This window comes from Ambystoma mexicanum, chromosome 8 (assembly GCF_040938575.1).
Source record: "Ambystoma mexicanum isolate Mex_15411 chromosome 8, UKY_AmexF1_1, whole genome shotgun sequence".
Taxonomy (NCBI): Eukaryota; Metazoa; Chordata; class Amphibia; order Caudata; family Ambystomatidae; genus Ambystoma; species Ambystoma mexicanum.
In genome coordinates, this window is record NC_090929.1 from 753,732,767 (window position 1) to 753,753,634 (window position 20,868).

General features: G+C 43.6%; 1 protein-coding gene across 15 annotated transcripts in view; it reads left to right on the forward strand.

Moving 5' to 3' along the window:
• SORBS1 (sorbin and SH3 domain containing 1) overlaps positions 1–20,868 on the forward strand; it is an 862,221-nt gene that overhangs the window by 591,903 nt on the left and 249,450 nt on the right. For 14 of the 15 annotated variants that reach the window (XM_069610575.1, XM_069610579.1, XM_069610580.1 and 11 more), the window contains 3 exons: positions 17,887–17,952; positions 18,352–18,444; positions 19,641–19,690. In XM_069610575.1, the coding sequence (XP_069466676.1) occupies positions 17,887–17,952; positions 18,352–18,444; positions 19,641–19,690 (209 nt within the window). The remainder of the gene's footprint in view (positions 1–17,886; positions 17,953–18,351; positions 18,445–19,640; positions 19,691–20,868) is intronic. The other variant, XM_069610587.1, reaches the window with a different exon arrangement.

A 20,868-nucleotide genomic window follows, 5' to 3' on the forward strand; every position in this document is an offset into this window, starting at 1 on the left:
TGCACATGTATTTAAGAGACGTTCAGAAGAAGAAGAATTTCGAGAATCTTTTTAAATAAATTTGAGATCATATAATAATAATACAATTATTATTTTAAATAGTGCCTCTCGTCTTATTCCTCCTGCTACTAAGAGCAGAGCTATTAGATGTTATTATTACCCATTGGCCTGGCCTGAATTCGAACTTGCAAACTGCGCAGTGGGTCCATGTTTGGGGTGGGTGCCATTAAAAAAGGGGACTAACTATGCCTATAAATATAGCATTTAGAACAGAGAGGAATTTTAAACCCAGCATTTTATAGTAATGTAATATTGCTATGATTATCTAATGTATGTGCCTAGTATTCTACAGAAGAGATTCATGCTGTTCCCTCAGAAGCATACAAAAGCTGCATAACATCAACTGACAGGTTTCTATCAGGTTTTTCAGTCGTGTCACTCCACAGAGTAGTGCTTTCTGAAAAGATGTCAATTACGATTGCATTTGGTCAGGATGTCTTGTGGCAATGGCAGTTTCATGTACGGCTATGGAAGAAGTTAGACACCTGGGAAGTTAAAGGAATTGCACTCTGCCTGAGTACTCTGGTTCAATTCAGATACATGCCTGTGTGCTGTGAATCCCCACAAAGTATGCCCCCAAGAATCAGGAATCCCCAGACTTGAGGAACGCTAGAGATAATATTGGTAAAAATGTAAAGCGGAAGAAGGCTCGGGAATCAAAGGGCCTAGCAGTGGCTCAAGACACATAGATCCAGAAAGAGTTGAGGAGTCACAGGACGAGGCTGGGACACATTAGTCAAACAGTCTGGAAGAGGACCAGGAATCTGGAATCAAGGAGACGTTAAGGAGTCAAAGAACGGGGCAACAATCTAGGAGTAAAGGAAACTAGTCAGGGGCCCAGGAGTCAGCAGCCACCAGGAAAGAGTTGCAAGGCAAGAAACCAGAAAGAGAAAGGCCTTAAATAAGACATTAAAAACCCTCCCACATCATCCACTAGTAGTAAAGACTAATGGAATAGAGCATGAACAGGAAAGGGTTTCTCACCCTCCGAAGCGGCAGGATGTCATATCTTGAAGTCAGTGTCGTACTGAACACTAATCCCTTTTATTCCCCTCTCCCACTTCCATGCCTTTCTTGTGGCTGAACTGTGAGAGATGAGTGAGTGCTTGGATCAGTGGAAAATGGAGGTGAGGAGGGGCATGGAGCTGCATGACAATGCTTTCTTCTGCTCTGCTAGAGTGTGTCACCAAGGCAGTTTCTGCTGGTGGCAGCACTGTCCTCCAGGACCTCAGCAAGTGGGACCCAGTCACGACATTTGCTTAGCCTCTTTCCTAAGTCTTATGGTTGGTATGGGTTTCCTGCTTTTAACCAACTCACTTTAAGGTTCATGCCAGTGCCAGGAACATGATTATTTGTACAACATTCTCCCTGGCCATTAGTTTAGCTTTGTATAAGCCTTTGTAATCACAGGTGTTAACTGTGCCTTTATTTAATTTACAAGTAGGGCTAAATCGTTCCTGCTGAACAATCTAGTAGACACCTATGGTCCAGATTTACATCATATAAACAATAAATATTCTGCATTACTCCAGTCATGTATGCCATTCTGTTTTCTACAGAATGTGTCGTCCCTAATAAATCTCTTTGACAGTCTTTCTTAGAGGCATCAGGATCCAACTTAGATGCAGCCAAGCCAATGTCAACATGTACATTTAAGGGCAGAATGTTCTTATCTTTTGGCAGCATGATAGGATTGAGTTGTCATTGTGTACCACAATAGGTTTCACTAATACATGCTCTTATTCCGGGAGATCTAACGAGTGGCACTGAAATGTGAATAGGGTGTGTCATGTGATATAACCGCTACAGATTCCACATTTGACAAAGGATTACTGTGATTATATGTTCTTCCTTAATTCTGCCATCCAGATAAAGATTAATAGTGTGGCCTAATCTGACTAAATAAAGTTATATTTGGATCAACGATCACGCATGGGGAAACCTTTTTTGAGAATTATGCATGCTAATTTGTACTTCGATTACAGACAGCTCAATGTTACCTTCTCCCAAAAATGTTTGCAGTGCTCTCTGCAGCATAGTTTGGTGTATGTAGCTAATCTGATTAGTTCAACCAGGCTGTTCTGCTTATTCCCCTGCCTATGACCAAAGTATAGACTTATTTGCCTCTGTCCTTGCTCTTCCCCCTCAGTGAATGACCCAGGAATATGTATTTATTTATTTATTCATGTCCTTTATTTTTTAAGCACCCGTATGTCCGCTTGCAGCACTAGTTAGGCCTTCTTGCTTGCAAGTGGTGTGCTTTTGGAAGTTGATACTGGCTGCTGTTCGCACCATTTGTGGCAGAAGGTGTTGTTCCCAGGGAGGGGAAGGAAACCTAAGTGTCCGTGAACAGTGAAGACTTGGGAGCACTTTGGAAAGAAGAAAGTCTGTACAAGAATCAGAGCAGTTGGTCTAGGTTGTCCCAAAGAAATGCATTCTGAAATCATAGATGTTGAATATGTTCAGAGTTACCATATATGAGGTTTTCATTGAGATGTAGACTCTGAATACATTACACCGAGTTTTGAAGGTGTGCCACTGGGAGCCAGTAGCGTGATTGTTGACCTGGTTATTATTACTTTCGTTCCTTAGATAAAGGCATACGGCCTCATTATAAGTTTGCCGGTCCGAGAACTACGCTACCAGTAAGCTTGCGGGTACTGTAGTTCCCAGACCGGCAAACTACGAGTTGTGCTCGAGGGTGCCTTTCTGCCAGCTAGGTCTGACCTGGCGGGCAGAGCGGCACCCACGAGCACAGCATGTCGGATGCACCAGCACCATTCTGAATGATGCCGGTGCATCCGACCTCCCCATTCCCATTGAGCCCTATGGGGCTCAAATGGGAATGGGGAGAATTTTTTTCCGGCACCCGCGGATGGGCAAATACCAGGTCTGGCGGGGCCGGAATGCCCAGATAATTGCCCATTCACGGGTGCCGGAAAAAATTCACAAGTTTGGTGGCAGCCTGCCAGTTTTACCGGCAAGACTACCGGCAAACTTGGAATGAGGCCCTAGTCTGGCAGCCTGATTTTGGATCCTTGATATTTTTTTTATTCTTTTTTGTGGCATCTCGTTGAAGACTTTTGCAGTAGTTGAGGTGACCTAGTTTTAGGGCTCTGATGAGTTACTTTCTGAGATTCTAATTAGGTAGAGGCAAAGCCCCTATTAATATCATGAGTTAAAAGGTGGTATTCTGAATGAAAGATGACATCTGGTGAAAGAATAAGAGATCAGAATAGAACCATAAGGCAAGGTCAGTTACTTCTACTACCGGAATCAGTGATACCCCTCTTTCTTAAAGCCAATCAAATGGAAAATGAACACACGCTTGAAGTGGTTGCGCTGATTCCAATGTGTTGACTCTGTTTGGAGCAGCATGATCTACCCAGATGGCATCCAGGACTACCTTAATATCTGTAGAACACAAGACCATTTTTACAACATTTGCATCAGCCACATCACAAAAGGTCTGTATTTTCTAAAGGAGTGGAAGTGCACGCTGAGAAAACAAGAGTAAATATCATGGAAGAGCCATCGTTGTCCATGGGCGATCATGGATAACTACTGATCCCTTCAGTTAGGTGATGTTGATAAAAACAAGAACGAAGTGACTCAAACCTTAATTTACCCAAGAGAGTATGCTAGTAGCTTGGCATGTGGCATGTGTTCCCCATCCCTTTTTACCATTCATCCCCCATTCTGCTTCTTTCGCATAGTCCCCTTTTCTGCCTTTGCCGAGATCCAGACAGGCTCCCTGAATAGCAATAAGTGCAGTGACCAAAGGAGTCTTTATTCTTTATAACTCAGACAACGGAGATGGGCCCGTCATTGCACAGTCTAAAAACTACAAGCCGTGGTAGGGTTTACAATATTCCCCACCAATTTAAGCTATAACAATGCTCTTTATGGTGAATTTCTGGAATATTAAAAAAGAGAGCACTCTGTTGACATATACATCTGGTGCCTGATGCAAGACGATCCAGAAAGAAATAAGGGTCTATCTCAAACTATTATACTGGCGCTCCATAAAAGCCATCATAAAATATGTCCCCTCACATGTGTCCAGAAAGCACACACACACCTTATCCCTGAAGCAAAAACACCCCCATTTTCTCAACAGATCCTTTTTCTCTGACAACGAGATTCTCTTTTCCCACACTCCCAATGAGGCAGACGAACAGAAAAGAAAGAGATGTTGCTGTGCAAGTAACTCTGACCTCAGAACAACCATTCACTTCAGATTCATCCCAACTCTGCAACCCTTTAAACCCTCAGAACCTCACTCCTCTTTATATGCTTGAATGCCCAGTGACGATCAGCAGTGTGTTGAGATGTTTGTCCATGATGTTGGAACAATGTTTGTCCAGTAAACCCAACGAATTCACAGAAAGTGGCACTGCCCTGTCAGCACAACCTTCTGGCAGGCTCTGCAAAGGCAGAGAGGCATGCACTCTCAAGAGTGTATTAACCATCAGATAGGCTTAATTTTACGAGCACTCTTGGGAGTTTCATGTAAATCTACTTCACAATGATATGACTTCAAAGAATCACTGTTGAATTTTCATGGTTATCGAAAGCGTTCCATCCTTGCACTGTAGGGCATTTTGCAACTAGGAACTACATATAACCCACTGGCACAATGCATCAAAACCAGTGCAGAAACCTTAGTGGTAGTGTAAATAATGAATAACATGGCAATCGTCAGCTGCCAGTCTCTTCTGGTGATGTGTTGAGTAGAATAAAGTAAGGCTTGTAATAACACAAGGCAGAGAGACTTGGAAGGGAGGTGAGACCATGCATAGCAAGTATCGTCAGTTACTGAGTTACCCACCTGCCAAATATTGTTTTACTTACGGTGCTGTTGAACCATAGGAATGTTTGGCCCATTCTTCCACATAATCAGGATAACTGATATACAGTTAGGGAACTGTATATCACATATTAATTTATTTTGTGTTCCAGTGCTAAGTTGTGCACCAAATCCATTGTGCAGCCAGTGTGTAATTAACCCGCATATGGTTTCAAGCCCTTATAAAGGCTCCAGTGGACGAACGCCTTCCTGCTGGAAAGGAAAAGCACAGCGCAAAGATGTATAGATTGACGTTGTAATGAAAGCATTGCAACATGAGACCTTTTGACTGATGCTTGCACAAGTTATCAAAGAAGCCCATCGCCCCCTCAACTACACTCGACATCAGTGGAACACTGAGGAAGGGTACAAGAAAATGTATTATGATGTTGCAGTGAGGAGCTGTGTTGAGATTGCCTGTCTCTCACTGAATTCTGAGATATAATAATAATAAGATTGTATTATGTATATTTTTAGCCGTTATGCTTTCTATATATATAACACAATACATACAGATCATAATTAAAACCATCACCACAGTAAAATATACATCTAATACATAGGATACAAAGGCCCAACGTTTTCAAAAAGGTAAAAAGGAGGATAAAATGCCACAGATTTATCTTATGAAACATAGAACTGTAGTCCCATGGTTTAGTGTGGCGAATTGCAGGCCATCCATCATTACAGTATTAAAAGCAAGTCAGCCACTGTGTCCCAGAACTTTGTCAAGTGAAATATGAAGCAAACGTCCTCTCCCGCCATACATGTTTACCACACCGTTTTCATATAACTCTGCATGTCAATACCAAAGGCTAGTAGCACATTCCTTCGTGGTGTATCCAGTGCTTCACAGTACAACAGTAAGTACTTTAAAGTTTCCTTAAATGGACCACCACATAACCTACACTGAAAGATGTCCAGGCCAATATGCTTACTACCATAAAGGGTGGCCCGGAGATTGAATTTAATGCGCATGTAGACGGCTGCAATATTATTGTTGGGGAATGAAGTCAGATAATCATTACCTCGTATGGCGCTCATAAAGTAGGCTACATATTCTGGCGTGGAGGACTTACGAGCTAAATCTACAAGTGTCTGTGCAGTGTTAAGACTCACGAATTCCCTTTTCACACACTACAACAGTCTCCCTGTGTGCCGATTGAATGGGGACCCCCAACCCCTAGTATCGATCCAGCTATGGATTGCCAGGTATTCGTGGCAAAAAGGTAACCCCTTGCATCCAGGACTAGCACATTTGGTGAGCCAGCCATTTGCGTGAAAAAGGGTACCTTCTTTAGCTTGAGTGATCTCGGAATAAATGTTATGGTAGGAAACCCTACGTAACTTTTTGCAGGGAATTCAACCATGTCTCAAGTAATATGTATTCAAAGGGAGTGGAAGAGGGGAGCCCAAGCAAACAATGAAGGCTAGTTCTTTCCAACAACACAATACTCTGCATCCAAATAACCACCCTTTACTGCAACAAAGGTCTGACCTTAGCCTTATATAGCTTAATCAGGCAAGAGCAACCAGCCTGCTTAATCAGGCTAATCAAAGAGTATCCAGCCTGTGTTATAGCAAAGGACTTTCGGCCAGACAGGGCTGATTGGCGTTCCAAATGAGGTTCCCAGGACAAATGGTTATCGAACGTTATCCCTAAGTATGCATATTGCCGCACACACTCTACCTCCAGATGGCCATTCCTGAGTTTCACTAGTCGGCTTGGTTTCACCGTCTTGGGGCTAAACAGCATAGACTTGATTTTACTTAGGTTGATTTTCAGGTCAATCTTTTCAAAATAGTTGGTTAAACAGTCAAGCAAGTGTGCAGCTACTGAGGTGTTAAATCACCATACCCAGCCTGGGTAGTGCAGATTTGCAATTCATCAATGCAGATGGCAATTCGCTGAGAAACAAATTGAACAACAAGGGTGCCAAAATGCATCCCTGTTTGATGCCAATACGAGTATAAATAACATCACTCAATGTGCCCTGCTTATCCATTTTCATCCTTATGGTAGTACTGAAATAAAGGCATATTGGCATTCTTAGCAGCCCAAGCGGAATACCCAAGTTGGTAAGTTTGTTCCAGAGTTTATCACTTGGAACCGAGTTACTGAGACCGTCTGGGTCTGGAGCCCAAGATGTTTTTAATGACTTAACAATAAAACAAATCTCAGACTCACATATATCATAGTTCCACTTAGCAACAGCAGAAGCTATGTTGATTGTCTCAACAGGTCCGTGGCCTAAATTAGAGCTCAAATATGTAGCCCACTCACTTTAACGTATTCTTTATTTTTGTATTGTTTGTGTGATTAGTTCATTTCAAACTTTACACATACCAATGTCATAAATTAGCCTAACATAATTCATCATTAAGAATAATTTCATAAAATTATCTAATAGCTTCACAATCTTCTAAAAACACACATGATTTAAGTTAAATTACATACAATCAATACCAATTTCAAATGTCATCCTAAGACCAGTACATCCTCAAATCCAGCCATGAATATAAAATTAATATCATCGTATTCAATGTATACATCATTTTAGCAAAACTTTTACTTGAAGTCAAACTCAATAAAGTGGAAGCATAACGATTGTTCTCAGTATTCAAACAATACACATCCTCCCTAATATTGTCGTGGTGACTAACAAATCTGCCTAGAGCACACATGTACAATGCCCCCATTTCCCTACACCCAGTCAGTGCGTGTCTGGCATTTTCCTTCTTTGTGGATATTTTGCAAATACAGCAGTTTCTGTTTTGCTCCTGAATTCCCAATTCTTGACCTAATACCATCAGCACAGGCAACCTGTTTATAAGTAAAAGCAGCAAGAATCTGTGTCAGCGAAGGGCATAGCATTAAGTAGCACTGAGAGCTCTTCAATTTGTGTCTAACTCCCATGATCTAACTGTAATATTTCAAACTGGCAATATGCAAATATTTAGCCGCCCAATCCCTACTTTCCAGTTTGTTCACCGAAGAGCAATGGATATAGGAAAGATTCAGGTTAGCACAATCCAGCAGCTCAACGAAATCAGAGTCTGCTGATTCAATAACAGGCAATGGCGGAATGTGACGCAACAAAGAAGTAAATCAGAGCAATTTAATTGTTTTTAACATTACTCTGAGACCACCACTTAATAGTGAAAACAGAAGAAATTGTTGTAGTGACTTTGTTTTGCAGTCCAGACACCATAGTACCCTTAGCACCCGATATCAAGGATGTCAATGGTTACCTGTTCTCCTGAACTACAATAGGTAGGTAAATGTCATCTTGAATTACATCACTACTGTCAAGCTCAGCATCTGAATGCTCGTTCCTATTCAGCCGACCGGACCGTGTTTTTGCTGCATTATTTTTAACCAGCCAACTCGTCAAAGTACCTGGGGATTGTGCACCCAATCTCTTTTTATGATTAACCCTTTTCCTGGCCTTTTTTGGAAGGCTCAGTGGTAAGCTGCCTGAAGAGTGAGGGTTCATAATTCCCATGTTCATGTTCAGTTTGCTGATTATTAGCACAACCGTCCTGCTGTGTTTTCATTTGTCTCCTTTGCTTACGAGTTAGTAAAATTACTGATGATCCAAGTGAGTCGTCATCACTGCCGACTACGTTGTCACCTGCACCGTTAAGTTACGCAACAGACTCAACATTAGCATCAGCCGCTGATGCTTCATTTGACTTGGCTGCAGCAATTAATGCATCAAGCTCCCTATCGTCAGCACAGTTTTCCTGATTATTTGAAGCCACAACCGTAGCCTCTTCAGGAATTCTCCCACATAATCTAAGGAGAACTTTCATAGCGAATCGCATAGACGTCATCATGGCCTGCAATTCATTGTGGGGGTCACTGAAGGCCACATTGTTATTAGACTTGTTACTCTCATTTGTTCCTATGCACACATTTGGTGAGGCTTATAGTCTTTGAGAGTTTATTTATAACCCCTTAGGGACCACCCCAGCTGCGATTTGTGTTGCATTAACCAAATTAGAACGAGCGACTTAGTACGAGCGACTTAGACGTGTCCATGATTGCCTAGTCCGCAATGTTTTTTTGCCAGGAGAAGCATAACTCCTGCAGGGAATTATTATTGATTGCCGTAAGAGAAGTAGCTTCAAGTACATCAGCATTATTGACCTCCTAAAGCAGGTCTGGGGGTTCACAACTTTCTAGAAGATCAGGAGTCCCCCTCACTGTCACTACTGGCTCTAAGGGGAAAAAGGCTACCATTTTCTCATGGACTTTTCTTCTATCATGTTGTGTTTTACTTTCTGGCAAACTAGTAGAAGGGCTGACAGATTTGTCAGGTCCGTCAGTCGAAGGCCGGACTTTTGTGTAAACCATAGTGGTTACTTTAGTTTTAGCATGCAAAGCTTTATGACGCAGATTGTAGCTGTTCGTTTTCCCTCTAAGTTTACTGGGCATGGCTTCAAATATAAATGTCTAGTGGGGGAAATGGGAAGAGACTGGGCCTTGACACCCAGGGACAGTGGTGATCTTTGCATGAACGGATGGAGGGTGGGACAGGGAGAGCGCGACCCATGGTGCTAAGAGATATTAATAAAACAATGCGGACTTGTGATTGAAGGAGCTGTCCTGGAGTGCTTTTATTTTTCTTTGTCCCCTTTTCCTTTGTTTCATTGTTCTCGGCCCCCTGTTCGGTGGCTGTCTTTTTTATGTTACAAAATACAATATAAATGTTTTATTTAAAAAAATATATAAATGTCTAGGGAGTCACACAATGGCAGGAGAAAAACTGGACAATGAAAGTGATTACTTACAGTTGTAAATCCTGACAGTGACGAGATCGCAGCCGAGCAGCAGACTGCTGGCACTTAGTAGTCCACTTGCTAGGACATGTGCGCTTACACAAGAATGTTAAACTCTACCAGCCAGGTAGGTACAGCATCGATCAGCAGGCAAAAGCAATTGATAGAAGTTTTCACCAAACACCAAGCACTCTGTGAAGACATGACTGGACTGCCAGACTGCTGCCACTTAGTAGTCCACTTACTTATGCTAGATACCAGTAGAGAAGGAAAGGTCATTCCTCGAACCAAGTGCCAAACATTTTTGTTATTCCTAGTTTTAATGGCCGTAGTTAGTTTACACCATCTCTCATGCCGTAATGTCCTCTTATGGATTCTCAGCCATGATCTGTAATTACACTTACGATCCCTTATCAAATGAGCCATTTCTCCATTGCTGCCACATCTCTTCGCAATTTTCTTTAGGTCTCTATGCAGTTCTTATTCAGCCGTGCGTATGAACAAGTCAGGGTGCCCCGCTTTACAATTGTAGTTAGAACGTCACAGCCCCTGAGGAGATGTAATATTATTAATGACTCTAGATACCATCACTGGATAGTACACTTCCACACTGGGGCCTTGGGCTAAAATACCTCCAACTCTCTCTTCCTAAATATCTACCTTCTCGAGCTCTTCGCTCATCCGCCTCCAACTGCCTCAGGGTCTGCCGCTTCTCCAAGCAACGAGTTGGGGGTAGATCTCTCTCTGCAGCAGGGGCCTCCCTCTGGAACAGCCTTCCTGCCTCCCTGAAACTTGAGGAGAACCATCTCTGGTTCCGGAAGCACCTCAAAACCTTCCTCTTTGCCTCCGCTTTCTCTCCCCGTCTCCCCTGCTAAAATCATTGAACCTGCACTGAATCTGCAACTGGGCCACTCACCGATCTCGGTCCTTGGCCCAGCCACTCTTCCCTGCACTGCCTCCCTGGCAACCCCTGCACTGCGGGACTGTCTCTGTATCCCTACAGCCCCTCCTCCCGGCACTTACCTTGCACTTGCCACCAGCTGGCCCTTATTATTTATCTTGCATTCTACTAACCCTGTACTGCACTTTCCCCTCTCCCATTCCCCTTGCACGTTTTCCCCTTCCACTCTACCCTTGCACTTGCACAATCTGAATGACACCTGGCCTAGTAGGATCGTTGTCTGTCTCCCCTTGTTCCCCCCCACCTCGTCGCACCTTGAAACACTTGTGTATAGGCACGTTACAAATGCCATATCGTATCATATCATATCAAAGTGCAGACCTTCTGCTTTACTCTTTGTGATATTAGATTTCAAAAGGGATTCTATTAGACTATATAAGGGATTTGCTAGAGTGAACACGTTTGCATGCCTCAATCTGGTTGTATTCCAGGTTATGTGTTTTCCACCAGCATTCACCTGAACAGGATAATCATGTTCCAACAGTATTTTCAGATTTGCCACATTCAGTGTGGCTAACAAGGGGAAAGGATCGCTCTCACCCCGTTGAATAATGGACGGGTCAACATCAGCAAGGTTGAAATTAGTGGATATAAACAAGTAATCTATAGTACTAGCTGAAGTGGTGATGACACAAGTGCAATTACCCGCGGAGTCCGATATGCATCCACCATTTCACATATAAATATCCACATCATTAAGGGCACCTACCCACGCTTTTCCGTTATCATTAATGGATGTTTCTTGAGTTCCGCCAACAGAAAACCCCAGGGTCAAACGCATTTGGAGGGATCTTAAAATTAATATCTCCCATGATTACAACGTGTCCCCTTGTTTCAAAATCCAACACCAAATTACCAACTATGGTGTGTATGGCATTAGAGTTGACTACACCAGGGGATCATAGAAGTTAATGATGAGCCATTTGATGATGATGCCATGTAGACACACCTGCCTCTGGCGGTGTCCCAAATCAGAATGCATGCCAGGATATAATCAGAGGAGACATGCAAAGCGTCAAGAGAATGAATTGAAAGGCAGCTAATCCAGAGCCCAACCTTTGGATGAACTATACGACCTTTCCTAGTGTTTTTCTGTATGGTGATTCTGCCTTCAAGTGAAATTGTAGTAAGGCTCCACCTTTCCTGCAAAGCCAATATAGTTACAAGTGGCATGAGGGTGAAGAGGACATCCTCAGAAATGAAGAGCCTAATTCACAGAGCATGTTCCAATGGGGTTTTGCCATTATAAAATACTTCTGTGAATTAGGCCCTCAGTGTGTATGACCTTTCGAATTTCATGATTGTATGCTAAAGCTGTCATTAAAGCTGTTTATCAAATTTGCTAGGGAGAAAGCTGGTTAGCCATGTACATTCAGCTTCTCTTGCAGGCAAAGATGATTGTCACTATTTTGAAACATTCTCTTATTCTCAAGCGTTAGGGCCCTTCTCTCCTGGGCCCCTTTGAAGCACAAAGGCAGAATTGGTGCTATTAATGCCACAAAACACCTACAGGTGCCGGGTGGGTGTGTTCAATGAAGGCTGGGCTGATAACGGAATGTTTCCTTTTTTGCCTTCCCTGGAAAAAGACATTCACTTCGGTAAATATTGGCTATTCCCCCCAATCTTTCAGGGTCAGTGTTGATAATGCAAGAATAGCTGAGTCAATACAACTCATTCACGGCCGCCTGAATAAACTCCAACATTGAATCCCTGAAAATAATGCATTTATATTGCTGCCAAACCAATATTGTCAGGAATTTCTACTAATTTGATGTCTTGTGTAGTGATAACCTGTAGCTGCAGAATATAGCTACAGAAGGCTACAATAGCAGAACGATTCAGTGTTAGAGTGTCAGCTTTATGAAATAGGCATTGGACCCTGCTTGTTTTTCCACTCGGTAACCCCAAAGGTACAGCATCAAGACAATTATAATTCCTATCAAGCACCGGTGAATCAATCAAGGAGAGATTCCTAGTGAGAGGCCACCAAATTCACAACAGTGTCCCTTGCATTTACAGCAATGTCTTTAGCCTTCTGTGTAATATTGGGCGCCCTCCTACAGTTGCATATATGGGGGTTCAAATTGTGCGATTTGATCCTTTTAGCTATAAAGGAGGCAGAGGGTTCAGATTCAAATAAACTTTGTATGTCTTCCAAAATTATCAGGCTATCAGACTCCATTTCAATTGTTTTTTAGTGCTTTTAAGGGGCTGAAACATGATGCCAGTTTGTTTTGCAATTAATAAGGTGCCCCTTCTGTATTTTATTCTTAGTTTGTTCCCCTTTTTTCCATTTATTTTGTTGCTTTGGTTGCTTTCTTGTTGTTAGAGAATTTTCCCCATCCAGCATGTTCATCAGTCTGTGCCTGTTCTGGCCCACTAAGGGATGCTAATTCAATCCGAGCCTCCAAATTTCCTTTCTTTGTTGTTTACAAACATCTTGCACCGCTAAGGTGCAGCTGATTGTTCGGGCAGGGATGTCCATTATTTGAGCCCGAGCACCAGTACATTTAATAACGCCCGTGGTGGCCGCTCTTGGTGATATGACCTCAATTCTGATGTCCTGTCAGCAGGCGACATTAGAAAATAAACGTCCAGGTTTAACCACATCTAACAAGCTCATAGGAATTGTAGCATGCCCCTTAACCACCTTACTTAAGGTCTCGCGCTCACCACAAATGTCTCTCAAGGTGTTTTCCATGCTTGATATTTGTTCACATTTACTTAGTATCGCTGTTATGTTGTGATTTATCAGGCAGTTACTCTCAACTCGTGGAGTTCTTTTCCACCCCAAGAAAGGTGGCGAGCTCCCGAAGCGCATATATAGATTCAACTTTAGTGAGGCTTCCAACCCGTCTCGGACCACACCAACAGAGACCCTTGGTGCCAATGGGCTAGGAACCAGGCCGGTGTATAGTAAGAATATATATTTTTGTACGGTTTGACAAAATGTAATAGCAACCAAAACTTAAACCACCAATGCTGTGGCACTCCACCATGCAAGGTTTGGAAAAGGAACTCAAATGGGGATTTTTTTTTAGGATTTTATTTAAAGGCAAGGTTGGGAAGAGGAACTCAATGGGAAAATCGTTTTTCAACACACATTCAAAGGACATGGTTCTGGTTTAGGATGCAAGGGAATGAATGGGAAATTGTGTTTTATCCCCTCCCCATTCACTTGAAAGGTACCATTTTAGGATTACTTATTTTGGGATTCAGGACCCCTGCTTCTGGAAAGAAGACAGGGGTTTCAGAAAGGTAGAGTTACCCACATACTTTATTGTTTATACTGGCTCTAACACACTAGGCACGAACTTTGTTAGTTTTGAACTCTAACAACACTCATCCAGTGATTTTTTTAATATGGGAATTAATTGATTTATTTCAATTAAAGGTGCTAAAGATATACACGCGTTCACCCCCTCCGCCACAATTTAATGGAAAGGATTAAGGCAATTACATTTAAATGCATAGGATGATTTTCCATAGTGGAATCAATTTGAGTTGAATTTAATAAAATATGCCAAAGGTCTTCCCAGTACCACCCCCCTACCCTCTATGCAGATTGGGATTAAGGCTGGCAGGCTCCCCACACACTTTTGATAGCTTTGGGATATCTTTACTTACATGGGAGGCCTTAGTTATGGGGCATCCAAGGAAACAGCAAGGCTCCTCTGAGGACAGCACAGATTTGGTCAAGGGCTTCAGTCAAGGATTTTCTCCTGCACCCAGACTTCCTCTGGCTCCTCTCTCTAATGGGGGTCCCAGCTAGCTTCTAGATGTCCCTGGCACTGTCTCCAATGCAAGGATTGAGGCCTTGGTAGCTCTTCCTGTCCCTCTGCTATGTCTTTGCAAAAGTCCAGAAGCAGTCTATCGCCAGCAATAGATTGGGAAAGTCAAGGGAAAAATCTAAAGTCCAAACAAAGGTCCCAAGAGTCAAAAAGGCAAAGAAAGATCAGCAAGTCAGCCCCTCTCAGATCGAAAACTGAGCCCTTATAGGGCTGGTGACACGCCATTATTATCATATTTCCTACAGTAAGGATTATCTAGCACTCTCCCTTCCCCTCCCACCAAGACGCCCACTGGCTGCTGATAGGACCAGGAGTTGGGGGTTGTGTATGATGTAGGCTGAGGGAGGAGTACAAATACATAATTTCAAAATGACAGGTTGGTTTTACCTTTTTGGGTTCTGACAATCTAACAACATGGCAGCCATACACATTTTTTAGATAACTACATGAATCTATATATTTTTGGATTCTACATGTTATGGCAAGTCAGACAATATTAATTTTATTTCATCACGCCCTTCCTGGTCAGAGCTGTTGTTATTCACGCTTTGTAGGTGCGCCGTAACAGTTACAACTCTGACACTACATACTTCCAACATTAATTTCACCGTCTAACACTGTATCCATTTTTCCAGTTCCTCACATGTATGAAAATGCAAGAATCATAATTTTGATCGTAACTTAAATTACATCCATCACTAATATGTGGAGGGGAAGCAGCTTTACACTGGCTGACTTGAGAAACAGCCATCATAGTTGCATCAGTAAAACCGTTGTCAACAGCAGGATTGACTTCAAAAGCAACAATAATAGTGTCAATAAGTTTACTTCCGAGCAGTTTACTGAAGGCACAAACAAGCGCCTCAGGGAAGTATCTTGCAAGTTCTGTAGTTCAGACTCACTCATTATGAATACAGGGGAAAGAAATGTGTGATCTTGGGTCCCTCTGGCAATTTATCGACTGGAGCTTTAATAATTTTAGGCAAGCAACCCTTTCACTGGCACAGTGCGTAAGGGGATAGTGAGCTCACAGATTGATTTCTAGACTACGTTTGCCATTTCCTCGGGTTCCAAGCCAGCCTAAGGGTCAAGCACTGTGGAGATGTTGAACGATGCTTCTAATCTGCAGCCAGTTGGCTCAGCCATCCTGCCAGCCGGTCCACCGGATGACGGCGTGATGACAACGTGCTTTGCACGTGTCACTCTCGCGCCACTGGCGCTGCACTTCAACATCCCAGATGACTTTATGTGCAGCTCAAAGAGCAATGATTGGCCCCGAAGGGCCTGCACAAACCGATGGGAGTTGTAGTCCTGTAGAAGCAGTCACAGAACGAGGATTAGGCGTCAGCACGGCAACCGGGTAAATTTCAAATGCAGCGCTTCAGCGTCCCAGATGACTTCATGTGCAGCTCAAAGGGCAATGATTGGCCCCGCAGGCACTGCACAAACCGATGGGAGTTGTAGTCTTGTTGCAGCTATCACAGAACGAGGATTAGTGGGTCAGCCGTCAGCATGTTAACAGGGTACATTTCAAAGGTTTCAGTTGAGCTATAGCAAGAAAGCCACTCATACTTTGATTGCCATGTTTTACATTCTTATCGACTTTTGTAAACATGCATGGTTAAAAATACTGACCATACATTTCCAATAAATTCAGATCTATGTGCATAGTTAATACTGGTAAAGTTCTGTTTGTGTTTTTAGCATGGCTTGTGTTATGCTTTACACCACTGTGACCACCCCAAAGCTTTGAGGGTGAAGAGGAACGAGTAGACCTGAGGTTCCATGCCTATGCCTAAACTGGGTCTCTGCTGGGCCTTTGGCCACTGCATGCCCACAAACACCATGGGCCACATTCTGAATAATTACCGTCCACCCATGCGACTGGTGATTTATTCCAGACAGGAGGTAAAACGCAGAAAGGGTGATGTTACAAAAAGTAAGCCCAGACTGAGAGAGTGGGTGAAAAAAGTGCCCAGCCCCAGTTTTATAGCCCCCAACCATTTCCGTCATGCCTATCCATGCTGTTAACAGGCGTAAATTCCTCTGCTAGGAGAGGCAGGGGGCATGCAGAGCCTGCCACCTAGGGAAGGGACTTGCTCAGGCCACCTCTGGCTCCATAATACTCAACTGGCATCTGAAGCTGGCGGTACTGGGGTGAAGGGGTAAAGTAGCATGCAGAATGCCCCCATGCTAATGCAGCTGCGCTGCCTCCACACACACCAGCACTATTGGGCGATGTTTTTTAATTTAATTATTGGGTATTTATAATGCGCCTATGTACATGGTTCTCACTGGCAGCATTCTTACCTCCATCATGAATATTTACTGTGTCGCCGAGCTCCTGTAGTGGGGGATAGTGAACAGCCCGCTGGAAGTGGGGCTGCTTCCAAGTAGTCCACTACTACCCACTTCTGTAATCAGGGCCTATGTTCTGATGCTGCCTCACCCATCAATAATACTAAGTTGCTTTTGTTTAGGACCACTCTTAAGTGCCAAGAAATTATCATGGGTTCAAATTCGTTTTGCATGCCCCAGCTTTGTCATTACCGAGTTTAATTCCAACTTGAGATGTTTTGTTTTTCTGTGTAATCATTTCTAATGTTTTAGTGCATATATTTCCAGCAATAATTCTATAATACCCGGCCATGCACATTATCTCAATTTAGCATTAAGCATCTCACTGTAATCATGCACTGGAGATAATTCACTTATTACCGGGAGCATCTGCTTTGTCTCTGCCATGTGCTCTTCAAATCCTGTTTGCTTTCGGCACGTGCAGAGGACTGCGAAGATAGATGTGATGTTGCACTTGTATGCCCTATCGAGATGTTTAGTTCAGCCAATTGATCATAGGCAGCAGCCAGTTCATGCAGAGCTACACTGGAGATGGGGGGTGTACACTTTCACATTTCCCAAAACAATGATAACGATCTGAGCGATGTCAGTAACTGTAAGCAAGCAATAACAGTATGTTCTCGTTGCTCCGCATTGCAAACACGGACACTCAGCCTTTTATTAATGCGGTATGTATATTTATTCCAAAATGCAAAACAGCCCTTAGCACAGTTTGCTATTATAAATTAAAGCATTGCAGACCGAGCTTCAAGGATTGCATCTTTCTTGTTATATTGGTAATGCTTCACAAGGGGCATCCCCTAAAGTGATTGGCGGGGAAGTGCGCTTTACTCACTAGACGCTTTATAATAACAGACCCTGCCAACCTTTGCATGTCTGCACAGGCAGCCTCAATCCTTGCATCTGCACCTGCAGGTTTGGCCACTTTAATTTCTTTCCTGGTGTCACCCACTGCAAGGCCCCCCTCTTGGTAGTACAGAAAACCCTGTGTGTGCTTCTGAGTTCTGAACTGCCTCCAAATACCGTGTGATGTCTTTCTTCTTTACACTCACTTCCTCATTTGCTCCTCTGCTTTTCATCAGCCTCCAAAAAAGATATGGGATTATACTCCTGGAGATTGCTCTATCCTCACTGTAGAGGATAGAAAGGTAATGCTGTTTGTCTTTATATCAATAACTGCCTTCTTTTTCTACCATCATGTACTTGATATCTGCCATTTATTGAATTTCTAGAAGCATAACTCGGCAAGCACTGCAGTTGAGTGGCTGTTGCCTCTTGCGTTTGTGCTTTTGAGGTTCCTGTTTTCTGTACTCATACTAGCCTCTAACAGTAACACCATTCATTTGTTGTATCTGTGTGCACGCAGGGTTTGTGACATTGAGAAGAAGGGCGGAGTAGTGGAGTCATGGGTGCGGTGTGTGCTTGCTTTGGATGGGGTGAACTTGCTGGGCCATGTCCATCCTCTCTCTCTGGGAAGAAGCGCTCTCAGCCTTCCTTCTTCTAATCCAGACCCTTGTTGTTTTCCCTTCTTCTCCTTCTCCAACCAGACTGACCTAGAAAAAGACCTCTGCCAGTACCAGAATGAGTTAGAGGCAGACTTAGAAAAAATGGAGACACTCTATAAATCACCAGATAAAAGGGTATGTGCTCGTGCTGCCAGAAACATGCTCTCATCTAGTGGATGCTGGACGGGATGCGCGATAGCCATGGCTGCGGAATGCGCGCCTGGCCACCCTGGCTGCATGGCTTGCCGTCACAGATGACAGATCAATACGCACAGTGTTTGCTTTGAAATCATTCCCGAAACAGTGATTTTCCTCTAGTCACGCCGGCTATAGTTTTGTGGCAGTATGGGTAGGGGGTGGGGGGTGTAAGGCACACTCTGCTGTACCCTTGCTCTGCCTAGCCTTGCGAATACGCTTAGCCTTCTTGGCTGCCATTGTGCCATCATGCACCATCTTGACATGCTGCTGTTTTGTGTTTGCTTTCGCTCTCACTTTGCAAGCTTTTGCAATGTGCATTTCACTGGTGCATTCCACTCACGCCACCTTGCTGCTGGACTCGCTGGACCGACAACAACTACATGAGTGAGTGCCATGGAGGTGGAAGGGGAGGGGGGCGTGCCGCTCTGGGAAGGTTTCAACCGCACAGCCATACCTCAGCATTCTGGCACATCTTGATGGAAAGTGAAGATGTAAAACAATGGGCTGAGCGCAATATGCCACACCTTACCCTTCCAAATACAAATCTATTTGCTGCACTCATTCAAAATTGTGAACGCTTTTTTATTTTTATTTGTATTAACCTTTACTTCGTGAGAGCTGCAGAATCCTAACTGTAGTATTTCGTCTCAGCGACTCATGATTAATTAATCAGCTCCCACAGCCATATACATATCAAAGAGGAGCGGGGCTTCCGACGTGGCAGGAATCTCTGTTAGGCTGCGAGGGCCTATGAATAATATCACTGGGGAACATACACCGCCATGAAGTAGACACACGATACGCCTTTAACTGGGCAAGTAATAATGAGCGTGTGTCTGTGGGCCCAGCTGGTTATCTGCTCTTGCTGTTGGCTCTCTCCTCAGTGACTCATTTTGCAGACAAAAGGATCCGCGCTGGGAACGACCACCGCACTGGCTTCTAGGCCAGCCACGGGAAGGGGCACATTTTTTTTAAAAAAGCTGCACAGCCAGTACTTATTCATCCCGAGTGGCTTGATTTTGTTTGTCCCCAGGAAGGAATTTCTGGGCGTCTAGAAGGCGCTTTTTGTTGTGATTTCGCCTCTTGCTTTATGGAAGCGCGTATCAATGACTTCTCTGTTTGGCCTTTTGCAGAGTGGAGCAGTCGGCGCGCCCCTGGACGCTTCCTCGGATCGCTTGTCCTAGTAAGTTCATCCCTTCCTTTTAACGCGCATGGCATTCTACCTTTGTGTAATGTATGGTGCTTTACGGTTGACAAGCAATTGTATTGTTCAAAGCTTGAAGTTATGGCTCATACCATTGTATGCAGAAATAGGAAACGTGATGTTGAAGGAGAAATTAATGTGATGATAAAAACACCCATCCGAGCACTTGTAAATAACAGTAAGTCTCCTCTGTGTGAAGTTGCAGTTGCCAGTTGTAACCGGTATAGCTAGTGTCATGGTAGAAGGGAGAACAATAACAGGTGACTAAGCAGTGTTGACTTCGTTAGCTTGGCATCCTGTAGGCATGTCATTGTTCATTTTAATTCATTTGAAATGCAGTCCCATAGGGTCTCACCACACTTTACACATTTTAAAAGGGAAGAGGTGAAAAAAAAGTTAAAACATTTTCAGAACAGGGTAGGAAGATCAGGATAGACAGGATGGCAGGGGAGATGGATTGGCTAGGTTAGGTGTGGAGAACGAAGTATGTTTATGAGGCTGTTTCAGAAAGTGATGATGGAGGTTGCGATGCAGATTGGGAGTTGAATGGTGTTCCAGTTTCTGGATGCCTACTGGATGAATGCTTGCTTTTGTGTGCAAGTTAGTGAAGAGTGGAATGCCTGGGCGAATTTAGTTGGCTTGTCTGGTATTTATGTGGGTGATGGGTCTCAGTTTGTTGTGAAGGGAGGTTGTGCTTTTGTGGTGGTTACATGTTTTGGTGACGGCAGATATGTGGTGGAGGATAGGTGGGGGTTGATGGAAAGCTTAGGGATTTGCCAGGTGTAGAGAGGGATATGTGTGCATTGTCTGTGGCAAGTTCATTGATGTAGAGGGTGAGGTTGAGTTTGTGCCGAGAGGCAGATGAGAAGGGATTCCATTTTGGAAGGGGTGAGTTTGAGGAAGTGGGTGGCCATCCAGATGGTGATGCAGAGAGACTGCTTTTGAGAGTGTGCAGTTGTGAGGGGGATGAGATTTGGAAGTATATTTGTGTTGTCTAAGCATTGGTATAAAAAAAGGTTGCTGTGTTTGCTAAGGATCTGTCAGACAATAGGTTGAAGAGGAGACGAGATAGGGAGGATCCTGGTTGAACCCTGCTCTTCACTGGGGCAGGGTCAGATAGATGGGGGGCATAGAGGTAAAGTGCACCCTGTCAGTGA